The sequence below is a fragment of the Mauremys reevesii genome, linkage group 2, assembly GCF_016161935.1.
Source record: "Mauremys reevesii isolate NIE-2019 linkage group 2, ASM1616193v1, whole genome shotgun sequence".
NCBI classification, from domain to species: domain Eukaryota; kingdom Metazoa; phylum Chordata; order Testudines; family Geoemydidae; genus Mauremys; species Mauremys reevesii.
This window is the reverse complement of record NC_052624.1, coordinates 97,096,914-97,117,430: the sequence shown is the minus strand read 5'-3', so window position 1 is coordinate 97,117,430 and position 20,517 is coordinate 97,096,914. Positions and strand designations below refer to the sequence as shown.

The window sequence follows — 20,517 nt, the reverse complement described above, 5'->3', positions numbered from 1 at the left end:
TTGCCTCAAGCACAGATACCCCAAGGCGTCTCTTTTTCATTGCTTGTGGGACATTCCCTCCATAATGACATTCCAGAAGTAAATAAACAGCTGTCAAAAAACACTAAACACAGACACCAACCTACAGCCTACTCTATATTTTCCAGGGATTGATGCCAGAGCACTGCAATAACCCACATGTAATTAAAAATTTACAGCACACTTTTAGCTCAGGACAAATATCCTAAATTTCTGGCTCTCATCCTAGCCTTTGTCCCAGACACACAAGCACTTTTTCCCTGTATGCCTAAGTGAACTCTGAGCACATCTGAATTAAACATTTAATACACATGCCTTCAAAATCCATGTATAGACTTATGTAAATAACTCCACCTTTAACCTGAAGGCCTGACAGGGCAAGCCCGTAAAACAGGAGACCAGACTCACAGAAAAATATTCATAAAGTGTCAACATACCTACACTGCAACTATTCTCCCTATAAGCCAAATTACAAAGTGATACAAAGTAGAAAGAGGAAGGGGAACACAGTGGAATGAGATCTTTGTTACTCTAGATTCAGAAAATAAAACTTGCTTTGTAAAAGTGTTAGAAATATCAAGGTAAGAGTAAGCTTGGAAAGTGAAAGCTCACAGTCACCCCACTTAACTCCAAACACAAGCTACATGCATACTCACTGTAGAGTCAGAAAGACACTAGCTTCTGGAGTCTGGCTTTACTACCTCTATTAATTCCAAAATAGCCCTATAAGCACTTCAGCTTATTCCCTAGCTCTTCTCTCCATCAGGACTGGTCTCAAACCCTAGCTGCCTCTACCAGAGGGCTACCACATCTCCTGTTCAGTATGGAGCTATGTCTGCCTGAGTGACTCAGCAACAATTAATTTGCATCTCCCTGCAGAAATCTAATACCAGCTAACAGGGTAAGCAAGCAGGAGAATCTTGTCACCCTGTTACTGTATATTTCAATCGCAAATATGGCTGTTCCTCCTCAAGTATGTTTTTTATATATTTTATCACCTTCATTTTCATGCTAGCAGAAGATAATTTTTTTTTAAATAAAATGTAATGTTGCTAGAAGATTATTAACAGATTCAGAAATAAAACATTTAGTAATCATAACATTTCCTTCTGTACTTTGCATTAAGCATCATCAACCACAATGTACTAAAAAAAGATGAATATCTACGGTCATGCTGCCAGTGATATAATCAGAAGGCATGTTTACCCTCCTCCTCAACTTTGATTCCTACATGCGTTTATGATAATTATGGCCCCATATCAACAAAGCATTTAATCATGTGCTAAAGTCCAGCATTTTTCAATGAACTCAGGAACATTATTCAGTGACTCATTCAGCACCTAAGCATATGCTTAATTTAAACCACATGCTTAAGTTCTTTACTAACAGGGATGGACTACTGAACTGGGGCCCCAGAGGGACTCTTATTAGTCTTCAAGTGAATTTTTATATAAACTTCTCTGTGTATATGTTGTTTACTCATAACAGTTTTTCTGTTGCTTTTTAGTGAAGGGGGAAGTCAATATTTCAATATATTTGCCAATTATGTATAATTATTTCAAACATAATTATGATTGATAAAGCAAGATTTCTTCACATGGGATCATATATTGCCCTTAATACTCACACTGCACTCCCTATGACAAAACAGAGTTTCACACAGCATGCAGTATATAAACATCTTATTGATTTAAAGTTGGAGAATCTTTTATTGCATTTGTGTATGTACAGTTTATAAAGTCATTTGTGAAACACGTGTTTTTGGCAATTACTGCTGGAAAAGTTAAACCTAGAAAAAAACAAAAAGGTTAATTTTTCAGTGAAGGTCTCAATTTTTCATATTCAAAACTTGCATTTGCACATTAAGATTTGATAATATAATACAGAAATGCTACTTTGCATATTAGGTTTTCTTCTTCATTTGCATGCATCATTATATGTTTGAAACTGTAAGTAGCCATTTTGTGTTTACACAATGACACATTTTAAAGGCGCCCTTAAGGAGACCCACTCAAACATTGGCCTTAAATGCCTATTTTTCAATGAGCTGAACATATTATTCCATAATACTTTAGTGCTAATGCATTAAATAAATATAATATATTTAATCTGCTTATCATTTGTGAAAATAATCTTACAATCACTGTACTTTATTTCACAGGAGACATATCCCATCACACAGGTAATCTATTTTGATATGTGAAGGTTGTGGAATTAGAATTGTGCGATGAAGGAGTTTAAGCGTGATATCACTAGGGAAGCCAGATTGCAAATATGAATGTTTTAATCCAGAATCTACTAAAACAAGCTCTTTGGTTCCAGGTGGCAAAGTCCAAATCAAGCCAAGGTCAAAAACAAGAGCTTGAGAACATAAACTAAGAATGGTCATGGCAGCTACAGGAGATCCACACTGTTGCAGGCACACCTCCTGGAACTCCCCTTGGGTTTATACAAGGCAGAGAGCCAAGACACTGCTGCCTGTTGGATCCCTTGAGGTGGGACTTCACATGGTGTGTGTCCAGAGTGGGGTGTGGAGGACAAGCTGGTTACAGCTGCTCCTGGGTGGCAACGTGGAGGTGCTTCCTTCCTGGCAGCTCCCTAGGCCTGGTTTCAAGACCGGCTGGGCCTTACATTTTGTGAGCTGGAGCCCAGGATTGTAGTGCTGCTCAGGTTTGGCCTGGAGCTGGGCCCAGACCCATGGAACAGGAGCTTTCACTGTTGTTTGAGTGTTGTGTGGGCTCACTCTCCAAAACAGCCCCTCATCCTGGCTTCCACTCCTTACCAGGCCTGGGTTACAGTGTGGGGCTCAGGGTGCTACTGTGGGTGGTCAGTGCCCCCTCAGCAGTTCAGTATTGTGCACACATTAAGCAGGAGGCTACATCCACCTAGGTCAAACCATACTAACCAGATGCAAACCAGTCCTATATATGGAGAAAGAGAATGCACAGGCACATGCGGCTTTGTGTAACATATTGCTTTAATATTAGAATATTTCCAAGTCTTAAATATTGCTAACATTACTAAAAATTGAACATGCCATGTGATTTAATCTTATAAACAAAGATCCAAGTTGAAACAACTAAAGAACTTCTCCAGAAAAAAAGTTGAATGTCGTACCTCCAATGTGATGTGAGCTATACAAATTCAGCTGTAGTTTTCAAGGTCTGTTTAAAATACTAAATATAGTTATTGTATTCAATGAAACACCCTTTTCTGCTGCTTACACGCACTAATGATACCCAAGAACAAACATGAGGGAATATTCAGAAAAGACATTTGATTTGTTTGGAAGAGAAGACCCATACGGCAAAATTTTCAATACATGGCTTCTGTTTGGCTTCTGTATGATAATTTGTATATTAATTGCATAAAAATACCAAGCACAAATAGTTTTTGCATGCGCACATTCCATAATATAGGTAAGTGATTCAGTGCCTATTTGGTAAATGGAAAGCCTCCCATCAACTCCAGTGGGCTTTGGATCTTACTTTATATGCACTGGTAAGCGTATGCAATCAGTTTGTGCATGGAGGTCCAAGCACATGAGTTAATGCACTTTGAAACACAGGCCTTTCATCTCCTTGGAATAGCAGATTTTTTTTCCTGTTTTTGGCCAAACTGAGGCTGAGGAAATATACACTGTTTCAGTAAGGTGAAAGAATATTCTTCTGTTACCACCAATTTTATAATAGATTAGCAGTATATTTCGTATACATTTATTCATTCACAAATAATGTTATATATATATATATATATATAAAGTTTATTCATTCAGCTACGGTCACCTACCATGAAGTATACAAGTTTAATGTTAACTGAAAATTTAAAAAACAAACTGCTTGTTGGTTTCTCTTTTTAATTTTAATGCAAAAGAAGAGTACAGAGACAATCAGAGGTATATGTCTGGCCATGCCAAATTCAGCAAAACGCTTAGCATGTGATTACTTTTAACATAAGAACATAAGAAAGGCCGTACCGGGTCAGACCAAAGGTCCATCTAGCCCAGTATCTGTCTACCGACAGTGGCCAATGCCAGGTGCCCCTGAGGGAGTGAACCTAACAGGCAATGATCAAATGATCTCTCTCCTGCCATCCATCTCCATCCTCTGACGAACAGAGGCTAGGGACACCATTCTTACCCATCCTGGCTAATAGCCATTTATGGACTTAGCCACCATGAATTTATCCAGTCCCCTTTTAAACATTGTTATAGTCCTAGCCTTCACAACCTCCTCAGGTAAGGAGTTCCACAAGTTGACTGTGCGCTGCGTGAAGAAGAACTTCCTTTTATTTGTTTTAAACCTGCTGCCTATTAATTTCATTTGGTGACCCCTAGTTCTTGTATTATGTGAATAAGTAAATAACTTTTCCTTATCTACTTTCTCAACATCACTCATGATTTTATATACCTCTATCATGTCCCCCCTTAGTCTTCTCTTTTCCAAACTGAAGAGTCCTAGCCTCTTTAATCTTTCCTCATATGGGACCTTCTCTAAACCCCTAATCATTTTAGTTGCTCTTTTCTGAACCTTTTCTAGTGCTAGAATAAGCACTAGAAAATGTGCTTAAGCCCTATTGACTTCAATGGCAAATCAAGCCCCATTTACTTCAATGGGACTTATACAAGTGCTTATCCATAAGTACATCTTTGATAAAGATGGAGATATTCACATGCTTAAAGTTAAGCACAAGTTTAAATGTTTTGTAGAATTGGGCCTAAGTCCTCTAAGATCTTTTCCTTGTATTTATGGAATAGGACCTAAAGAAAAGAACAAAGTTAGATGTAATAAAATAATCAAGACCCATTTTCTCACCTTGAAGTATACAGAGTATAAAATGTTTACTCTGATTCTTTTCTAAAGTAAGATACTCCCAAACACCATTTTAATGGGCTTCCCTGTACCTCCCCACCTATACAACAGTCAAACACTCTGAGTTAGACAATATCTCCATTTCTACTTTTTACCATCCTAGAAATAAGGCTTCCTGTATCATGACTCACACTTTGAAAGGGGATATCACATTTCTATTTTATGTTTTTTTTCAGACCTCCCTCGTTTTCCCCAGCTGAGGCTAGTGCAGGAAAGTCTGACTAACTTGAAGACAAAGCACATTTTCCATATGTATATACAGCTAAACACAGCAATTCATGTTTTCAGCCTGTTGTAAAAAGGGGGCAAATGAGTTGCTGCTTCAGCTGAAATAGTGGAATCGGTCATATTGCAAAAGCATTCACATTCATATGACTTTAAATGCAGATTTAGTAGTGAGAAACTCTGTGCTGAACTGACTTGTGTTGAACATAAACAGTCACTGAAAACAAGTTCTAGCTGAGAGAGGCAATGCTTTTACATTAGGGTTGCTTTTATCTAGAAATAGATGACCCAAAGAGTGACTCATCCTAATATGTTTATCAAGTAGGCAAATTATTTTTTGTAATGAAAATGTATTAACTGAAAGTTAGTCTCAACAGTCACTTTCTTCTTACCATCACATCCTTAAGCCAGGTAAAGTAGCAAAAAAAGCACTAAATTTGGATTTTCCATGTTATTTTGTCTTGTGATGACCTCTCCTGGTTGAGCTGTTCATTAGCCTTGATTCAAACAGTTGAGAGAGTTTTGATCCCCTTTCTGTCTATTAAATCTTAACCAGAAATATACCATATGAAGAACTTATTGAAGAGGTTTTGAAAATATATCAACCAAATTAAAAAGCAAACATGAACAAAGGAGGGTTATGGATAATGCTATATTAGTTTCTTGTATTCAGTGCATGCTTATTATACTAAACACCCAGACTCAGATTCCCCAATTCATCTTCGGGTTATATTTTATCACTTTCATAACATGTTTATTTTCACACTGACACATATATGGTCAGACTAACTGACAGGCATCATTTCAGTGAAATAGAGAGGCTTAGTGAAAGTACAGAGAAAATGAAAACTTGAGATCTAATCTGTGAAACTAGAAGGAAAATGAGAACACAGGGTCCAATTCCGCTCTCACTGAAGCCAATGGGAATTCGACATTTATTTCCGTGGGAGCAGGATCAGACAAGGGAATAATGGATACAAGTCTCTTATGCAAATATTTAGTATATTCATAGTACACCAAACTTATAGTCTGCTTTCTAGAAATTTTAAGATTGTTTATGCTCATGTTTTCTGTAGTGAAACATTGGAGATATTTTTATGCTTTTAGTAGTGGGCCTAAAGCAACAGTTTGGGTGGAAATTAGTTGTATGCTAAAATTATAAATATTCCTTTTATTTCATGAAGTCTATCAGTCCTCCACAAGTATTCTCATACTGTCTCCACAAGCCAGAACCAACAAGAATACTGAGGCAATTGGCTTCTCTTCAAAGAGTATGGTCATCAATTCAATTTTACAATTAGCTGGAGACAACAGAATTAAAAAACTCAAAATAATCAGTTTGTATACCAAAGTGTGCAAGATAATATCCAGTTAGCTGACAGACATCATGATTTATGAGTGCCTACTCTAGAACCATTTCACTAGCACTGGGAATGGCAAGTACTATACTGTTTCTGAACAGAAATGAATGCATTTTTCATATGCTATCATGTTCACAGTCTTGTTGCCAATGGTAAGGGAGATTGATATCTGTTTGTAGCTATATTTCCATTAACTATAAACCATCCACATTTCACTTTTAGTGAATCAAAAAATAAGTGTGAACTCTATACTCTATAAGGAGTTTTGTGTATAGTGTTCTTTCAATTTAATACACTGAGTATCTGCAAAGATCACATCAGTGCGTTTTTTACTTTTTATCATTATAAGTATGCTTTTTTACCTGCCTTTATTTTAAAAGTATTATCTTTAATAAAAACTTATCAAACATTTTCTAATATTAAACATATGCTCAGTGTGTAATCAAATACTATGACAATTTTAAGATACTGTATGTTGGTCTCAAATTTAAATTTGTACCAGAACTATAAACATTAGCTACGGCATTATAAAATACCTATTACCTAAAACTGCATGGGAGTTTATGTCCCAAGAACAGAATTATGGTAACCTAAGTTACTATGTCTTTTTCTGAGTATTCCAGTTATGCACAATGACCTATTACAGAGTATGAAGAAATCACATTCAGAACAAAACTGAGATGAACAATCAAGTCAAAAGTCATAATCTTCTGTACTGGTGTTGCTCCTGAGGGAAAGGGGAAAAACAGCTGAAGACTATAGCCTGAGAGGCTTAGGATACAATACAGTGTCTGTTTATCTCTCTGGTTAAATACATATAATGGTCTAAATATATGGTAAATCCAGGGACAATCACATTCGATTTTTTTTCAGAACTGACCATATGAAGTGGGGAAAAAAACAGTGAGTCCGGTAAGTACAGTTGTATTCCGGATCCCAAACCTAACAACAGTTTTGTTCAAACCCACAAAAAAAGAAATGGAGATTCTCTCACATCCCCATACAACATACATTCCAAAACAATTCGCTGCTTGATCCAGAAAATGGTCATATCCCCCCCGCAAAAAAAGTCACATTTTAATATGTTCGTATCCATAAAAAGGATGTTTTCCACATGTCTCTTTTCCCCCGCTAGCACTGCAGATCCTTTGTAAATGCCACACATCGTGTCAGTATCTATTTAAAAAATACCATTCAAAAGGCACGTTCTCTGCATCGGCTACAGCGAAACAACTAAGTACTTCACACTGACATTTACCTGCGAATATTTTGCTGCAAACTAATAGCTAATTGCAACATTAAAGGTTTAATGCCCCCATTGAAATCAACGAGCTCGCTGTCATTACTGGCAGCAGGATCCGGTCCTATCTATACAGGTGCTTTGCTCTCTTAAGTTCAAGATTTTATTTTCTGATTAACTATTTCGCTAGCACTTCTCATTGTGAGGGCAATGGCTGGTCAGCGCCAACACAACTTGGAAAGCAAAACTTCACTCGCAAGACAACAGCATCTTGCCTCAGCTCCCTCCAGACAAGCCACCAGCTCTTTCCCTCCCCTCAAAATACCAAGCTTTTTATTCTCCAAAATACACACACGAAACTGGTTGCGGAATTTGCCCACGTCTCCCTTTTCCTTCACACAGCTGTGCAGATCCCGATTCCCAACCCAACCAATTGGGAAAAGAATGTCAGGTCCACCCTGGAGACCCAGCCAGCTATCCTGTACCGGTTCCCAACTTTCACCCTCAACTACCACTAGCATCACCCAAATCAGCTGCACCGCTGACTGGTTGAGGAGAGCGTTACTTCACATCGGCGCCCGCACACAACAAACCAAACAAGCCCCAAACACAGAGAAACCTCCCTCCGGAGTCACCGTGGGAATCTTAATGCGGAGCTGAACGTGGGCAAGGTTCTTTCCAAAGGGTACTCACGGGATGCAGGGAGCGCAGTCCTGGCTCTGCAGCTGATGCTGCTGAAAATCCAGAGGAAGAGGGCTGCCCTGCAGCCGGCTCGGGGAACCACAACCATCCTTCCCTTCCCGGCTCCTTTTACTCCAAAGGCCAACCGCAGAATAGCTGCTTTCCTCCACTTTCCCTCCTTCCCTCTCTCTTTGCCGCGAGGAGGCAATGGAGGGGGGACGGGGGCTTTACCTTGTGGTAGAAGCCAACCCCCCTCTTCGCCTCCTGCCTCTGGGTTTGGAGCAGCACAGGATAAGTCCCAGTACTTTTCTTTCCCTTCTTGCTGTGTGCGCGCCTCCCTTGGACCAAAAAAAGGGGGGGGGGCGAAGGAAGAACCAAGGAGGGGGGCGGGGAGAAATAATAAAACACTCTAACGGGGAATGGAATGGGGGGCCAAGAGGGGAGGAAGGGAGCAAAGACGTTGGTGTTGCTAATGCTGCTGTCACTGCAGCGGAGCCCTTCCTTCTGCATAGAGCAGCGCTGCTGAGAGTCGCTTGCAATAGCCTCCCTGCTCGGGTATATATAGCCAGTGCGCGCGCGCGCACACACACACACACACACACACACACACAGAGGGAGCCCCGCGCACACTCCCAGGCGCGCGCGCGCACACACACACACACACACAGAGAGCCAGAGAGGCTCCCGCAGCAGAGGCGGCGGCGGCGGCTCAGAGCCTGCCTCCTCCTCCTGCACGCCTCTCCCAGCAAGCAGGAAACACCAGCAGCCGCTGCTAGGGAAAAAAAAGAAAAAGAGGGAGTGGAAAATCCTCCCCAGCCTTCCCCTTTGCTTCGCTCCCTTCCCCGGCTCCTCCCGCCTCCTCCTCCGGGGCCCTTGCTCTCGCCTTTCCCTTCTCTGCTTCTCAAAGCAAAAGCAAAAGGCAGGCGCCCTGGGCCATGCAGCGGTGGGTCGAGGGGGCGGGGGAGGCAGCCGCGCGCACTCAGCCCGGAGGTGGCTGTCCGTGGTGATGAAGTTGGGCGCTCAGGCGCCTAAGCTTGCAGCGCGCCCCCTCCCTCCCGGCCTCCTTTTCCTTCCCCGGGCCAGCACAACAGACAGAGACGGCAGCCCTCCTCTGCCGCCTTGCCCCTTCCCGCTCTGCTCCCCTTCGCCCGGAGATGGTACAGACTCGCTGTGCTCCAGCCTCCTGGGATCCCCAATCCGGCCTGTCTTCCGAGCGGTCCTAATTCTGAGGGGCTGAGCAACACCCCGCCTGCGAAAGAGCTGGGAGGACTGCAGAAGCCTCTAATGCAGATGTTTTCATTGTGGAATTACCCCGTGTGCCAGGCTGAGCCCCAGCACCTCTAGGTTTGGAATTCAGAGTCCCAGCAGCTCTGGGCTTGCTGCATCAGCTATGGATGTAAAAAATTGCTTGAGTCGGGGCAATTGTCTTTCTTTCATTACAAATTAAGCAGTGGGATCATCATCATCATCACACACGCACACTTCCCCTCCCCCCCCCCATGTTCAAGTAATATTAAGGTTTGCCTGGAAGCAACCACTAAGGAAAACTGGCAGCACTAGAGCTCTATATTTTAGGCAGTTTAAAATGTTGCTCTCCAATTTGGTTGCGTGTTGGGGGGCGGGGGTTTGGAAAGGGAACTAAAAGATACTGCTCTCTAGACAGGGTAGAATAATGGGCACATGGATTATTCATGCTTCAACTGCTGGGGCAAAGAAAAGTTAAATCACTCATTCAGATACTGCTCTACAAGCCCTAGAAAAGGGGGAGTAATGATTGGGAGGGGGGAGAAAGGAGAGAGAATGGACAGGTTATTTTTGGCATCTTTCTGTGAATAAATTAACAGAGCTAAATTATATGCTATGACTTAGTCACCTAGCAGTACCAGGATTTGCTGATACCTGGTGAGGTTGGAGAAGCAGATGACCAGTTCTTAGGGTTTCACTTCCCTTAGAGCACTTTGAAAATTCCAGCTAACTCTCACTGACTTTCAATAGGTGCTGTGTGCCTAAATCTTAGGCCCCTTTGAGAATCCCAGCCTTAATTTTTTATACATAAATTATGATCTGCAGAGAGAGTTGATGCCTAATGATATGAGCACAGGGCTAGGGCTGAGGAATTGCAGAGCTCCAGTATCAGCCCTGATACAGACTTTATACTGGTCTTGGGCAAGGCCCTTAGCCTTTCTGCCCACCCCATTTCTCCCCCAACCAGTATAAAATTGGAATATTAATATTTGTCTTACATGGATGTTCTTGAATTAATTCAATTATGTTTGGGAAGAATTTTGTTTATGGGAAGTGTATGTATAAAAGAAAAATAACTCACAGAAACTTTCCCCTAATTTCCCGCAACCTCCTGATCCCTACACCTTTCACACACAGCTTTTAATAGTAACTAATTTTAGGCATAGGCAAGTTTGTTAGGAGAATCAAATAAACATTCATCCACCATTAGCCAAATTCAAACTGATTCTTTTTGAAGTTTTATGACCCTTCCCCTGCTTCAAAATTCATTTTTCACTGGTTCCTATCTGGATCAGAAGCAATAGGACTAATATATCATGAGAAACACGCCTACTTGTATCTCCGGTAAGAAGGAAAACACCAGAAGTCTCATGAGTCAGTTCCACAAGATTTCCATCCCAAGACCCTGTAAACCAGAGATCAGCAACCTTTGGCACACGGCTCGCCATGGTAAGCACCCTGGCAGGCCGGGCCGGTTTGTTTACTTGCTGCATCCGCAGGTTCGGCAGATCGCAGCTCCCACTGGCCACGGTTCACTGTCCCAGGCCAATGAGGGCCGCGGGAAGTGGTGGCCAGCACATCCCTCGGCCCGTGCCTCTTCCAACAGCCCCCATTGGCCTGGGATGGCAAACTGCAGCCAGTGGGAGCCGTGATCAGCTGAACCTGTGGACGTGGCAAGTAAACCGGCTCGGCCCGCCAGGGTGCTTACCCTGGTGAGCCGTGTGCCAAAGGTTGCCGATCCCTGCTGTAAACCTTTAAATATTGAGTAACCCTTATTACCCATGTGAGTAATTACTCTGAAGCCAATGGGGCTATTGTAACGAGTAAGGATGACTTAGCTGATTAAGAGTTTGAAGGCTCAGGCAGAATGAAATTGTGATATCAATGCAAAGTTTTAGGATACTTACCATAAGCAAAGCAAACATCAAACCTGTTGAGAGTTTCACATCACCAGTTAATGCAGTGTTCACATTAGGCCAAATCCTGGTCTCAGTGGAAGTCATAGGTACTCAATATCACTGTAAATTTGTATTATTATTTCATCTATTAATACTGCTTTGCACTGGAGCAACTTTCATCTGAGGTTATAGGGCAGCAGGGGGCAAACTTTTTGGCCCGAGGGCCACATCTGGGTATGGAAATTGTATGGCAGGCCATGAATGCTCATGAAATTATGGGTTGGGGTGTGGAAGGGGGTGCGGGCTCTGGGGTGGAGCTGGGGATGAGGGGTTGGGGGTGCAGGAACGTGATCTGGACTGGGACCAAGGGGTTCAGAGGGCAGGGGTGTGGGAGGAGATGAGGGGTGCAGGCTCTGGATGATGCGTACCTCAAGCAGCTCCCATAAGCAGCGGCATGTCCTTCCCTATGGCTCCTAAATAGTTCCCAGCCAATGGGAGCTGCAGGGGCCGCGCTTGGGCCTGAGGCAGTATACAAAGCCCTCTGGCTGCTGCTACGCATAGGAGCCAGAGGGAGAACATGCCGCTCCTTCCAGGAGCTGCACAGAGTGGGACCCTGCTCCCCAGCAGGAGCTTGAGGGCCAGATTAAAACGGATGCGGCCCCCAGGTCATAGTTTGCCCACCCCTGTTTTTAGGACATGCTAAAACTCTTTACTAGTACATACTGAAATATAATAAACCAGCGTTTTAAAATATAGTTGGCTAAGACCAATTCTATTAAAAAGGAAGACAGTCATTCACAAAAGGAAGAATCTTACTGTTAATGGATCTCAACAGTAGTGGTTCTTCATGGCTTAACACCTTGAGAAGTGTCATAAGTAATTAGTTCCCCCCTCCCCTACCAAAATGGGACTGTTTCTGATTTAAACCATCTAGTAACAGCCAAAGGGATGTTGTAATTGTGTTTACTACAGCTACATCTAGAGCCCACAAGGTGGTTAATTTTGATCAAAATCTTTCATACAAAAAGCTTAAAAGCCTTAAGTTTATTTCAGAGACACACAGACAGACAGAGAGAGCCTGGCAGATGTTTAGCAGTTTTAGGTTTTACATTAGTGAACAGGATATGGACAGTAATGGCCAGTTGTTAGAGGAGGAGCTGGAGGTCAGTGGTTAGAGCCAGAGTTATAGTCAAAGTCAGAAATCAAAGTCAAGGGGTCAGAATCAAAGGCCAGTTGCCAGAGCCAGAAATCAGAACTAAAACTCAAGACCAGGTTGCCTGGAGCAATGTAACACAGGGAGTGGGCTGGATCAAAGGCAGGAGCAGGACTGGGAACAAGCAGCTGTTAAACCTATCACAGGTACAGGCAATGGTGACATGTGGGGAGGAGGGGCCTGAAGGGTCACATGACCCTCCCACAAACACCAGGGGGGCAAGGATGGCAGCTGGGGAGATAAAGGGGCAGGACTAGAACTGGAAGGGAAGAGGCGGGGCCAGTGAACTACTACTACTACTGGGCTTAAGAGACGGTCGCTGATTCCTTCAACCCATCAGGCAGCCAATCTTACAGCCTACTACAGGCCAGCTGCAATCATTAGGTTGCCCACAGCCTGGCTCTGCCTGAGGCCCTGATTCCTGACATGATCATTCAGTGCATTCAACTGTAATACATTAACCCCTAAAATGAATACAACAAGGAAATATGTATTTAAGTGTAACACTAAGTTATTTAGTACTTCCATCCTTCCTACACAAAAGCCCCACCCTTTCTCTTTCCACACACAGTTTTTCATTTACAGATGCTCATCCTTGACCTTCGTGCTTACATGGAAACACTCTCGGAAACTTGCTCAAAATTATTTTTCCCTGTCCTGAACTTGATGGGTGACATTTTTCCTCTACTACTTCCTGCCTTGAAGGAATGGTGAAGAACCAATAGCGGGTGCCTCCTGCACAGCCTCCCAATGGCTCTATTAACTTCCTTCCCCAGGTCTCTGCCTGCAGTACTGCTCTGTCCAGGGTGCTTGCTGCCTTCAGCCTGCAAGAAAACCAGTCCTCCTCAAGCTGCCGGGAGTGACTGAAGCTGCTCTGTGTTGCAGCCCTTCTTATATAAGCCAGCCCAGTCCAGATAGGCTGCTCCTCACAGCCCCTCTCTGATTGGCGGTCTCCTGTGCAGCCTCCCAAGGGCTCTATTAACCCCTTAGAGCCCAGTGTGGAGATGTTCCATCACAGTGGCATACCACAGAAGTATAGGCTAAAAGAAAGAATGATTCACAGCAGTGAGGTAGCCACGACAGTCAAGATTTGATGAAGGCAAAACTCACAGATAGGCCTGTCTCCCAAAGGTCACAGAGCCTCTCTCTTCTTCAGCACAACACCCCTCACAACCTCAGTAGTGGAGGGAAAACCCTGGTCCACAGGTGACATCCACCTGGAGATTAGCTAGATTCCTAAGGGTTAAAATACCTTTGCTGCACACAAGTAATTTTTGTTGAGCTTAATGGGAATTGCACACACAAGCACGTATTGATGAGTGAATAGATCTTTCTAAATTTACTAGGGCTGTCAAGAATTGTCTGCTAAATGGAATTAATTCTGAAAGGGCTATATATACACACAGTATACAAATGACAAGTAGAAAAAAACAGTATCAGAAAGCTAGAAAATGCAATTAAGAATGTTAAATATTTGTTGAGGCCAAATGTGGCAGTCCTTTTCAGACAAGACACCCAGTGAAGTCAATGGGAGTTTTGGCTGAGTGAGGACTACAGGAGGAAAATGAAACAAAATTGAAGTGTCTGAATCTGATAGGGGGGCAGGAGGGAAGCTGTGTTCAGTTATCTTCATCAACACCATTATTTTTATTTACATGTAACCCTTCTGCCCGTCAGAGTTGGCAGCAACAAGTATCTAGGGGTTCCATTTCAATAATACAAGATTGGCCACCCCTTACAAGGTGCCACCCCAAGCATGTGCTTGGTTGGCTGGTGCCTGGAGCCGGCCCTGGCAAAAGACCCACCCCCCAAATAAGTTTGGCAGTGTCCTTTTCCCCTCAGGGTTTTAAGTCCAGCAACCCACCAGTCACCTCACCCACAGTTTCTGTCCTTGGTCAGTGCAGCCCCCAAAGTTCAGAAGTTTATCTGCAGAGTTTATCTCCCAGCCTGAGTGGAAGTCGGGGGAGGTGTGGGGGCATCTTACATGCTTCCCTGCTCAGGTCAATGGCCAATTGCCTTACCTCTCCATAGGGTTCTGCTGCCGTCTTCACTGACGGCTGCGCCTCTCCACTAGCCACCCTGATAGCCACTCCTCTCCATTAGCAGTCCTGCTAGCCACTCAGCAATATTCAGCCCCCCCCCCAATAACACAGACTTCAGTGATTTCAGCTCTTAGTAACTTCAGCTGTTAGTAGGGGGGCCCTAGTGCTGGTGCTCTCAGAACCACTAGGCCAAAGTAGGTCTAATACTTAGACCTAGGAATCAGTGATTTCAACTCTGCAGCATGTAACAATACTCCTAATGGAGTCAAAATTAGCTCTTATTACTCAGTGGAGAGATCAAATTGGTATTTAAGGTTCTTGGAGAAGGCCCAGATTACAAGGTACACATACCTATCCCCAGCTTCTCTCACATCACTGGCCTAAGGAACCCTTGCCTAGCGAGTGCTAGTTAGTTGAGGTCGAGTGCCTCCATCCTAAAATGTCAAGTACAGTTCTACTGTCCTTGAATCCATAACCAGGATAACATCACTTTATTACTCCTGCCCTGATAACAAAGAGACTGAGGGTCCCACAGCAGCCAGAGTGACCATTTGGGCAACCAGTCCCTTCATGCTAGGGGGGGTGTGTGCCCATGCAAACTAGATCAGCCCCTGAAGTCATTTTCCACAACTCACCACCAGATGTCAGGGTAGAGCTCATTCCAACTCTGCTTACATACACATTTCGCTCTTTTATATTTTTGGTTACCAAGTACCCCTTGAATGTCAGAAGATCTAAAAATTATTCACATCTGAATTCCACCCGAAATATCTGTGATGGTAAATTTAAATGCCTCACACAGGAAAGGTATATGTAACATATTTCAAACTGTGCCCCCAGAAAACTATGTTTATATGCATAGAATTCTCTCTCCATACAAGGAAAAAATCTGCTATAAATGGTCCTTTGAGTATATTAATAAATAGGGGGTTGTTCACTAGGATTACCTATAAAGAAGGATTTTGTTCTCAGTACGTTGTGGCTGAGGAAGGCATAGGGAAAAACAAGAAAAGGGTACATACTTCCTTGTGGTTGTCTGTATACCTTTAAAAATGTTTTTTTTCCTAGAAGCTTAAGGAAAGGAAGTCTTGATAGAAGCTGTCATTCTTCACCTTCCTAATGTAGGTAAAGGGAGGGTGAGGGCTCTTTATCAGAAGAGAGACATTGTCTTCGTGCAGCTGAAGAGACAGCATGTGGGCTGACATTTTTGAGTGGTCCATGCACTTTGGCATGATCACTTTTGATTTCTTTAGATAGCAAGCTCTGTTTAGTTAACCTTACACAGAAAAGTAATGTGTTTCCTTCCATTCTTGTACGTCTTGTGGCCAAGATTTTCCAACACCAGATTCTAACATGAGGTTCATAAATTAAAGTTCCTCGATTTTCAAAAATGCTGAGCCCCCATTTAAGTCAAGGGAAGTTACTGAGTTCTCTGCACTTTTTGTAGTCAAGCCACTTATTTAGAAGATTAAATATGGACTTAGGAATCTAACTTTAGACTCATATTTTGGAGAACTTTGATTTATTCATCCTACAATGTATACTGCAAGCTCTGGTCTATCAAAAAGAATCCAAAGTCATACAGTGTGCCTCATGGACACAAACTAGACCTGACCCTGCACTTTGTTTTCATATTACAAACAAAGAGAAAGCTTACTCACAGTATTAAATCTCATTCCTACTCTATCTTTGACACAAAAAACATACAGAAATTCAGGTTATTATCTGGCTGTTGTAGAGGTAATTGTTTGCACAAATCACCAGGTTTGAGGCTGTCTTGCAGTTTATTTAGAATGACCAGATAGCAAATCTGAAAAATCGGGACAGGGGTGTGGGGTAATAGGTGCCTATATAAGAAAAAGCCCCAAAAATCAAGACTGTCTTTATAAAATTGGAACATCTGGTCACCCTAAGTGTATTGCTCTTTGAGAAACTACCTGGTTGGTTCAGACATCCCACAAAATCGATGCAAAATCTGCAATGAGGGGCACGTACAGGGAACATGGAGATTTTTCACTGAAGAAGAACAAATACGATAACTACATAGATAATAGATGTCCATGTGTCTGTTGTTCCATTTTATTTCTAAGCCTCCTGCATTTGGCTTATTATTGGCTGTATTCTGAGCTGAGAAGGGGCCACATTTAAAATCAAGAGTGGGAGAAGTTGTTTATCTTAAAATATAACATGGCTGCTGCTGCTCACTTGTTTGAGCAGCCCAATTTGCTATACTTCTATTTCCTTCAAGATTCACCAGTCTTCTCCCCAAACATGTCCCCTTTTCTGCTGTGATAGCTTTAGCACCCTCTCCAGAACTCAGTTCCCCTGATCCCTCATGTAAGCATTGCTTGTTTGATTTTCTTAGATGTTTCCATAACTAGGAAAGAATTTTGCACCTTTTCTTAGGCCACATGCTCTTAAGTAAAAGGAGGAAAGTATTTGGAAGTGCCACTTAGGAAAACAATTCTATTTATTTGAATTGTATTTTGTTCCAAAACCCCAATAATTTGCTCTGTTCTCCTAAGCTGGAAACATTGCTTCCATGTATGTCTGGATTTGAGAAACTATTTCTATTGACTTATATGAATGGTTTTATCTTAAAGTTCTTACTCATGCAAATAAGCCAATTGAAGCCTCATCTTCCTGTATATTCCTAGGCAGACAAGATTTCCATTGAAACCTGTGGGAGTTTTGCCTACATATTACATACAGGATAGGATTTTGCCTGCGTAAGTATTATAAGTTTGGATCAACAGTCATCATATGGATCATACTGATCATAAGGGAGTTTAACCAACCTAATCATGTAACAGAATTCCATTGTGAAATATTCAGATAATTTAAAAAATGTGGATTAATCCTTGCTAGATTTTTCCTACTATACAAAGCGATTTCTACTCTATTCCTGAGGGGAGTGGGGAGGATGGGATGTTTTGCTCTAGTAACCTAAAAAGCTCTCTCTTTTTGAGTCAATCTGTTGCATCATGTAAATGCCCATTTTTGTACAAATACTAATGTTGCACATTCTTGAGAGTTGGAGCCTTGTGAGTGAAGGTAGAATTTGGGCAACAGTAAACTTTCTCACAGTTAATAAACATTCTTTTTGTTTTCAAATTGCCAAAACCAATTACATGAAGTTTACTTTCCAGATTTGGGACTTTGTTTTGCATTCTTTGTACGTCTAGGATGAAAACCTAGCACCAAAACCAAGCACCATTAAGCTTAACAGAAGAAGCATTTTACCTCTGAATCTTCCACTGACTTAAATGGAAGTTTTGGGTATACAAAGAAAGCATTATTGGGTCTTTAAACAAAAACAAAAAGCACTGAAGCCATTAGTTATTTTCCAAGCATCAAAAACAAACAAACTTCTGTGTTCATAATTATCTAAGTATAAGAGCATCGGACAGATTTTCTTGAAAAATATGTTAAAAATAAAAACCCTGTGCCAAAATAGGATTTACTACATTTGGTTTGGAACACATATCATAGCCAATTTACAAGCACATAAAAAGGTTCTCTGTTGGAAAACAAGCTTATCTATAGTAAGGCTATCAGAAACAGTTGTAATTATGTGGGAAATACCCCTAACTAATGTTAAAGGGATATTTGAAATGAATGCAGATCTGGAGCTTTTTATTTTGATATCTGTAGAACAAAAGCACTCTGTTAACTAATGCCTAACTTACAACATAAGGGCTAAAGCAGGGATCATTAAATGTTCTCATAGCACTGATCATATCTTATTAGGGAGACTGCATATGAAAATTAGCAGCAGGAAATAAGGAAGAAAGACGACTGAATTTGACCAGCCAGTTCTCTGCAAACTGACAGTGGTCTACAGACAACAACTTGGGAGTCTCTTTGCTAGAGGATTAGCAAACATTATAAGTGGTAGTTTTAAAACAGTGATTAATTTGAAATCATTTGTGTTACCAGCTATGTAGTCTCATTATCTACTTACTACATTTTGGAAGGGATTACAGGGAGGTTAGCAAAGTAATACATTAGAGTGACTGAAGCATAAGAAGCCATTTAAGTATTTGAATGAATAAATATTTCCTACATTTTAACATTGTCCACACATCCATCTCCATTACCTTACTAATCTACCATAGTTATCTGCCTCTGTCATAAAGAGCATACAGATCTATGCAGACAAATGCTGTAAAATATCATTTACTCTATATTATAATATTACTAGGGTCAAGAGCCCTCTTGAACCATGTTACAGATATTTTTTCATCCAATTATTATGGGGAGGCACTTTGCTTCATTGGTACATTTGAAGCGATAATAATTCTCCATTTAAATCAAGCACTGTCTTATTACATGTCTGTATATCACCTAGAACACTAGGGACCTAATCCTGGAATAAATAAGAACAAGTACACACAAACAGTCAAACCAAAACCCACAGTGATGCCTGTTTCCACTTTGTCATGTCTGTGTTAATTTCTCATGGTTGCAGCTATTACATTTCTTAACTTTTCCCCCCCTCTTATAGCTTGTAGTCTGACAAACATAGGCATCAACTTTCCCCAGTGCTGGAGGGTGCTTGCGCCCCCCAGCCTCTGGCCCCTCCCCAGCTCCACCCTTTCCCGGCCTCTGCCCCGCCCCCATTCCAACCCCTTCCCCAAATCTCTGCCCCAACTCCGCCCCTTTCCTGCCTCTATCGGACCCTTTCCCCAAATCCCCATCCTGCCTCTTCCCCGAGCATGTTCCCCCTCCTCCCAGCCGCATGAAACTGGTGTTTCACGGCACAAGCGCTGGGAGATAGGGGGGGAAAGTGGACACGCGGCGGACTCAGGGGAGGAGGCGGAGCAGAGGTGGAGGTGAGCTGGGTGTGGGGGGGTGGGCGGTGAGCTCCCAGAGGGTGCTGAGCACCCACCAATTTTTCCCTGTGGGTGCTCCAGCCCCAGAGCACCCACGGAGTCAGCGCCTATGCTGACAAATACAGCTTGGCCTAAAAACTCCATATTTAGTTTTTAATTTGATGGCCGTGGCAAAGATTGACAATCATTTTTAACAGTTGGATTGTTAAGTAAGGTTTACATGATCTTTAGGAAGTCAACATGGGCTAAGAAGGCATAACGCCTGCTTGGGCATCAGTGAAGCTTCTGAGGTCTGCATGAGCTCCAGCAGAGTTTCTCAATCTGGTCTGATCAGCCTGGTAGCCGAAGGCTCACTTTGGAGCTACTGTACCATATGCCTCATAGAAGTGCTCATTCACTAATTGTAGACCTTCCTTAGAACCTCCATACCATGGCACATTAGACTAAAATGTATGCTACCTGTACCGTTTTTTGGTGATCTCGGGGAAGCGGGTACTTGAAGGAGTGGTCATCAATTTATCAGCATGGTATAAATTCTGTACAAGCTAATTATACCTTGTTATAGAGGCCAATTATTTGACATTTACTCATGCATGCCGTTCCCCTGAAATCAAGCTGTCATTTCATGGAGATAATATTAAAAGACCACAGTAGATTATTAAAAAAAATCCTAGTAGATGGATTTAGACATACACATGCACACACATTGTTCAAGATAAAGTTGCTGCTTATGAGACCTCTGTACATAGATCAAGAGCACGGTAAGGCACTATGGGTGAGATTCAGCTCTTCCGACATAAAGCTGGAGTAAATGGTCTGCATGATTGAATTCAACTCCCACCTAAAAGCAGGCTGAATGAATGCAACACAGTCCCACTCCATTACTGC

The 20,517-nt window shown here is 42.2% G+C and overlaps 1 protein-coding gene across 1 annotated transcript in view; it reads right to left on the bottom strand.

The window, feature by feature from the left end:
• CNTNAP2 (contactin associated protein 2) overlaps positions 1–8,644 on the bottom strand; it is a 1,620,276-nt gene extending 1,611,632 nt beyond the window's left edge. Inside the window, exon 1 of the mRNA XM_039524081.1 lies at positions 8,409–8,644. Coding sequence (XP_039380015.1) covers positions 8,409–8,505 — 97 coding nt within the window. The 5' untranslated portion in view covers positions 8,506–8,644. The remainder of the gene's footprint in view (positions 1–8,408) is intronic.
• Positions 8,645–20,517: the final 11,873 nt, after the last annotated feature.